The 6,903-nt window shown below is 49.8% G+C and overlaps 1 protein-coding gene across 1 annotated transcript; it reads right to left on the bottom strand.

Moving 5' to 3' along the window:
- Nucleotides 1-1,900: 1,900 nt before the first annotated feature.
- irf2bp2a (interferon regulatory factor 2 binding protein 2a) lies at nucleotides 1,901-4,559 on the bottom strand. The gene is made up of 2 exons (XM_077613175.1): nucleotides 3,305-4,559; nucleotides 1,901-3,028 (listed from the first exon to the last, which is right to left on the bottom strand). Exons 1-2 carry the CDS (start codon nucleotides 4,242-4,244, stop codon nucleotides 2,310-2,312), a joined length of 1,659 nt encoding a protein of 552 aa, XP_077469301.1. The 5' UTR covers nucleotides 4,245-4,559; the 3' UTR covers nucleotides 1,901-2,309.
- Nucleotides 4,560-6,903: the final 2,344 nt, after the last annotated feature.

Consider the following 6,903-nt stretch of genomic DNA (forward strand, 5'->3'; position numbering starts at 1 on the left):
GTGTTTTTCCTGTGACAACAAATATGAACTGTGACCGACCCAAGTCGCGGCTTGGCTGTCCAATCAACACGGTTGCGTAAGGCTGCACGCTGACCTGCAGTTTAGTTAACCATTAACGGCAAGGCGGTGAGGAAAAAGGCTCGCCAATCTGTTATTGCCTTTCACTTAACCTGATGAACAGGGCCCTGTCACATATATCCATCAAAAAGCCAAAGAGCGATTTTACAACCATTGATTAAACAACACTCCGCAGTGATAAAAAAAAATACAAAAAATACAACCGTGCGGCTGTAAGACACATTTCACAGCAAACATACATTGCGTACATACGACATCAGCTGCAGCGTAATCTTAAAACGTCACGTGTCCGTTTGTCATGTATAAATAAAATAAATAAATAAGCACGGCAAAGTCTCATTAGTTGATTAAACAGTCAAATTCCCCCAAGCTAAGTAAAGCAAAGCCAAAATGAAGACCAGAGAGACAGTAAGTGCAAATAGTCCCAGCCTGCTCAGGTAGGATAAACAGAAGCAACATCATAATAATTGACTACGTTTTTGTAGCCGTTTACTCGTCTCTGCATAATAATCAGCCAAACATCTGCCGTGTACTTATCAGACCGGTCACGAAGCAACCCCAGCATACCGTATATTACGGCAAGACACATTATCACGACACGCTATTTCAGTGAACAAACATGCATGAGCTCAGTTCCGATAACTCTTAATTGCACCGGGTACAAATCCCCCTTTGTGCGCTAACGTGCAAACGACCACACGCACACGGCCAAGCACAAGTGGGTCAAAGTCCCGATTCATAAAATAAAGTGCACATTGCCCGTTACATGGGACGAGTAACGACGTGAACGTTATCAAACTAGGCTGCTTCTAGTTTTAAAGTCCAGCTGATAAGTGGCCCGATAAGAAGAGCAGTAAACGGAAAGGGGCTATAAACGAACCGCGCTCTTTGAAATGGCGCGTATTAAAAGACACAGCACACATTTTTTCCCATGGCTCTTGAAGACACACGAGCAAAGAGAGAAAAGCATTTCTCCGAATCCCGTCACTGAGCTAAGAATGGCTCTAAGTTGCGCGTGGCCTCGCTGCATTATTCGCCACTGCGACTGACAGCTCCATAAACCCCAAGCAGGAAGCAGATTGCGTCTCACGTAATGACGCAACGACTTACTACATTAAGCCGCACATGCAGCACTCCCACCCAAGCCAGCGCCTGCTCGCTGCAGCGTCAGCTACATACGAGCGAGACTCCTTTGTCTGCAGGCGGCAAACGAGTCAACACCGCCCGTCGTTAGAAGGCACTCTCGTCATTGGGCGACGGGCCGCCGTCACACATAAGCACGGCGACCCGCCGTTTACATTGGACGACCCGATTTCTCGCTCTCGTCACGTCCAAGCTACGCGAATGTGGGAAAACCCGGCTGGTCGGGTCGGGCGATTCACTCTTGCCTAGTGCAAGAATTTCATTGGCCACTCGTGATTGCAAGCTGCAGCTCGCGCGATTCAGACGCAATCGGCATTATCCATCGACACATCACCACGTCGCCGGGAACGGTCGGCGTTCCCACATTACTGACTCAACAGATTCCATCTGACTGAACATGACTTGGCACATATTTCAGTTGGCAGCAGTCAGTTAGAGCGCTCACAATACGGAGGCAATTTTCAAGGGGGGGTGGCGGCGAGAAAGGGGCAACGAAGGCCCCTGTTTTTCACCAAGCGCGCTTTCTTCTCTACGAGAGTCATGCGCGGCGAGACAGGGCGCCTTTGTGCAGCCCAGCTCGCTAGCCTACTTAGGTGGCACAACAAGCAGAGGGACGCGTACGCGGGCGGGCGGCCCAGCGGCCCTCGACGACTCGAATGAAGCAAGCTCAGACAATCAGTTCATACAAGATCAAGAAATTGTATTTGGCAATTTTTAAACAAGTGCATACAAGTACAGCTAAAAGCATTTCAGTTTTGCCAAGTGCTCGTAGAGTAGCATTAGTCACATTCTACGTTAAACAGGAACTGCCACCAGACCTAGAAGTACATCGAGAATTTTGTTAAACATCAACAAAGAGGAACGTAGTCCATTATAATGAGTACATACCTTTATCTTCAAAAATATAGAAAGAAAATGTATTCAAAAATCAAAAATTATACAACCATGTTTACGAAGTATACTCTTCCCTTGGGTCCAATATGTACAAGGCTGTTAGTTTGTTTTTGTTGGTTTGAATGGTATGTATGTGATATTTATATATTTATACTCATTTGTTTTTTTCTTTTTTTCTTGCGCTCGGAACCAAATCAGGGGTCCCTCTCCTTTTTTACTTTGACGTCCCCCGCCAGGATGGTGGCGATTTCCCCCTGCATGAAAGCCCACGGTACGTTGGAGCCCACCAGGGGACACTTCTCCCCGCTGGGACAATAGACTTCACCCGTGGCACCTTGCTGCTTTATGCTCTCCCTCGAGCAGGGGAAGCAGAACTTGTGCGAGGGCACAGACGGGCACTGAACAAAGTGGGTGTCCTCCAAACGCTCGTGGCACAGCGTGCAGCACAAGGGTATGCTGCCCGGTACCGAGGTGTCCGGAATGCTTTGGGGGTGCACTTGGTCCATGCCCGGCACGTGAGGGGTACCCGCGCCCGAGGCGTCTCTCTGCGCCAGCCTCCTCTGACTCATGGAGGAGGGCGACAGGGGGCTGCTGCTGTTCCTGCGGGTGGTGGAGTGGACCTGGTTGGCGTCCTTGGGCGAGCTGTTCCCGCCCGCGTTGTCCGCCGCCATGATGAGCGCCGCCATGGGGGACTGGCCGTTCTGAGCCGCCTCCGGCGGGGTGGTGCGGGAGTGGGGGGATATCGTGGAAGGGGGCGAGGCGAAGCTGGGAGGGGGCACCGCTGGCATTTTCAGTCCGTCCGAAGGCGGCGGTAACCACGGCTGGGCTTCGCCGTTGAGCTTGGCCGCCGTGGCTTCGCCCTCCGGTTCGGGGGAGGCTTTTCTCTTCATGCTGCGCGGGTGCTTTCCTCTGTCTGGGGTGGGGGGGGGGAAAGGGTTAAACAGAAAGCAGGGATGAGTGCTTGAGCTCATACTAGGACACGCACACAGACAGTGGGTGGCGGTGGAAGGAAGGAAGGAAGGCTTGCTGGCAACAGTGTTATGGCTGCGAAAACAACTCGTTTGCCTCCATTAGAGGGGGGAGGAGGGGGGTGTAGGTGACATAGTATAAACAAGAAATCAAAACAAAAACAAACCAAGCCCAAAATTTAAAAATAAAAAAGCAAAAAAAAAAAGGAAATATTGCCCACCTGACTTGGAAGCCGAGGCGCTGCCGTCGTAGCCCATCACTCTTTGTTGCATGGCCGCATGGTCCTTCTTGAAGCGGCTGCTGTCGAACGTGTGCAGAGCCATGAGGTCCCGCACCGTCTTGCCCTTGCCCATCCAGTCGGGCTCCGCTCGGCCTTTGTGAGCCTCGGCCATCTCGGGCGTCAGACTGTCCGCCCTGTGCTTCTCCTTGCCGTCGCGGCCGTCTCGGCTGTCGCGAGCGTCGCGGACGTCTCGGCCGTCGCGAGAGTCGCGCTCGCGTTCGTGCTCGCCGCCGCTCGACACCGACGCCGGTCTCTTGCCCAGCTCGGCGGGGCTCCCGGACGCCAGGGCGGAGGGAAGCCCCATCTGGCCCGGCCGCCCGTTGACGGCGTGCACGGGGGCCATGCTCCCGTTTACCAAAGGCACGAGGTTGGGTGGCACCGCGCTGTTCCGGCGCGGGTTGGGGCTCTGGCGGTTGAGCTCCGGCGGCTCGTCGGGCTTAGGAAATCCATTGGGCACGGGGATGCCGTTGGCCTGCCGCGCGGACGAGTACTCGGAGCCCAGCCTCGGCGGCCGCTCGGTGGAGAGCGGGTAGCGATCCAAGGGCTGCGGCGGCCGCGAGCCGGGGTCCCCCGCCGCTGCCGCTGCCGCCGCCGCCGCGGCCGCCGCGGCGGCGGCGTGGTGGTTGATGGCCTGGATCTCCTTCCCGGAGAGCTGCGACTTGACGGGCCCGGGAGAGCGGCCCTCCTGGAAGCCGTGCGCCCGCTTGAGCTGGCGGGCCGTCTCGATGACAAACTCGATGCGGTCCGCTCCCTCGTAGTTGACACATCCCCTGCACACGGGTTCGGTAAAATCCCAAATCATGGCCCAAGGCATGCGGGGCAGGTCGCACAAGTAGCACGACTGCCGCCTGGAAGAAGCAGCGACCGCCGTGGACGACATGGCGCTCGTCGTCGACTCCCTGAAAACAAAGCCAAAATGAGCTTCTTCCTCTCTTCTCCCCCCACCTTTTTTTCGGAAAGCGGGTCAAAAAGCAAGTTCCGTGTGGCTAAAAAGGAGCCGAAAAGGGGGTCCTTTCCCGGCTTAGCGTGTGACGACGGCGGACTTTCACAGGGAGAAGTTCATGTCGGTGTGTACTTTAGTCGGGCGCTCGTCTATCTAGCGCCGCTGACTCAATGTACTACTGGCTCAATGTGGACCAGTGACGTCACCACGCCCGCTTCCACTTCTATTGACTTGATTTCTTCGACAGAACACCCCCCACCCCCCTCCCCCTCGCTCTACTGCAGCCTCTTGCCACTCACTCCGCTTTTTATTTTTTTAAAACATTTTCGCACCAAGACAAAACATTATTTACACTCCTCATTAACCCTTTATAGGGCTAGTTGGATTCATTTAAAGGCATAACGTCTTGAACACGTGCATTAAATTGGAAGCTCTATTCATTCAATTGTAAATTACCCCATTTGTAATAGTGGAGAGAAAAACGTAAAATGTACCGGAAATAGCAAAAATAGCCCATGGCGGACATTTTTAAATACCGGTCATACTTTAGCCAATCAAATGCGAGGATCCCAAAATGGTACCGCCTACGCGTCATGCGTATTGGCTAGCCTAAGCGTGGTTAATGGAAGAAACAAGTTTTAATAGATCCTGGAAGTAAAACGGGGCAGTCTCAGATGGAGACAGGAGAAATATTACAACATACAAAGATTATCTGCCTATTTTCATAGCTACTTTTTTCCTGCCTGTTTTAAGCATTAGCATTCATGTGCTTTACACATTTGTCACACCATAAACATTATTTAGTCCATTTGTCTAAGAAATGCACGATTTGCATACTTAATTTACGCAACCACATTTTACATGCTCATTTACACTCTGTGTTGTCTATTGCATTAACAAAAACAACAACCCCCTTAAGTCCTGACACCTGGTCTGAATTATGATTGTTTAATTTATTTTATATATATATATATATATATATATATATATATATATATATATATATATATATATATATATATATATATATATATATATATATATATTTATTGATGTATTTATTTATTAACTTACTGATTACCTATCTATTTATGTCTAAAATGCCTTTCCTATTTCTGCATCCTCACCCTCTTGCTACTGTGACAACAAAATTTCCCGAATACGGGATGAATAAAGTTATCCAATTAAACTATTATTATAAAACGACAAAGGATTCCAATGACAAAACATTAGCAATGAAATCAATCAAAACAGAAAGACTGTCTGCTCTCATAAGGGTTCAACTGGCTGCAAGGAGTGCCTCAATTTTCCAGCAAATCGACAAAATTCAGCAAAAAAAAAACGTCCAGCTACCAAGTACAGCGCCAAGGGATGGAAAATAACCCTCTCTCTCACACACACACACACACACATACACACATACACACATACACACACACACACACACACACACACACACACACACACACACACAGAGCAGAGCGACTCTCCAGCTCCTCCAGTTGACTGCTGCTTTGTCCTATTTTCAGAGCTTTATCTGCTTCTGGGTTGCGTAGCAGCTTGTTTTTCTTCACGCGAATACGACTAGAGTTGAATGAGGTGGTTTAAAGCCCAGAAAAAGAACAGTCACTTGTCAGTTAAAAATTACGACACACATTAATACGTTTTTTTGTTGTTTTTTTGTCGGGCATGCGCTCAACATGTGCTCACATTCTGCTGTGACCATGTGGTGATAAGTGAAGGGGTGGGAGGGGAATTGAGGGGCTTTCATTAGCCATTAACCAGGAAGCTCTTGTGTCATGAGGTGGGGATTTCCAGAGAGTTGTAAACTTGAATGCGGTTCAATACTTGAAAACACTAATGTGATCCCCACGTTCACTTTTCTTTGCAAGAGAATAAAGTCCTCGGCTCAATAATATGTTGCAACGCGGGCAAAAAAAACGACGGCATGCGGAGCCACGTGACATTTCAAAAGGATTCAACTATTCACGCGTGCTTTTCAAAATAAAATCCAAATATTGGTCACGGCAGGTGATTCACTTTGCTGTTATTTAGCGGTTTTACCAAGCGGAAGAGAGAGAGAAAAAAATATCAAGACACGTGTCGTCTTATGCTGCAACTGTGCCAAAATCCCCTGAAGTAAAAGTACAGGTTTGAAGTGGAGGAGTGTCTCGGTAGTTGAGATTCCTCCCTCTCATCTGGGCTCATTCCAACTCATTGCAGCTTTTCGCCTCAGGCTTTGGGTGAGGCAATGCGTCTGAAACCTGCAGACACAAAGCAGAATGTGTTTGTGCAAGTCCATGTGACGTTGGGGGGGGGGATGTTTAGTCACGTACCCTCATCCGCCTCACCCATGTATGGGACGTGAGGCCATTTGGCTGGCAGCCTGCAGCCGTGAATCATGCACGCTGGCTTCCTTCAAAGGCTCTCCACCAAGCAAATCCAGCAGCTATGCCACAGCGAAGCACTATAATTAAGCTCTTAGGATGTGATCATAGGCTAGCTTCAGACCGCATGTCTTCATGCAAAATTCCCATTTTTTTGGTCATATCTGGTCTTTTTGCACGGCCGTTTCACACTGCCTTTTTCCATTAAG

The sequence above is a fragment of the Stigmatopora argus genome, chromosome 11 (genome assembly GCF_051989625.1).
Source record: "Stigmatopora argus isolate UIUO_Sarg chromosome 11, RoL_Sarg_1.0, whole genome shotgun sequence".
Lineage (NCBI taxonomy): Eukaryota > Metazoa > Chordata > Actinopteri > Syngnathiformes > Syngnathidae > Stigmatopora > Stigmatopora argus.

Excerpts from the sequence above, each read along its gene's own strand:
- irf2bp2a (XM_077613175.1), bottom strand. The coding sequence starts at position 4,244 with ATGTCGTCCACGGCGGTCGCTGCTTCTTCCAGGCGGCAGTCGTGCTAC. Across the intron at positions 3,029-3,304 it reads CGCCTCGGCTTCCAAGTCAG|ACAGAGGAAAGCACCCGCGC; the intron begins GTGGGCAATATT and ends CCCCCACCCCAG.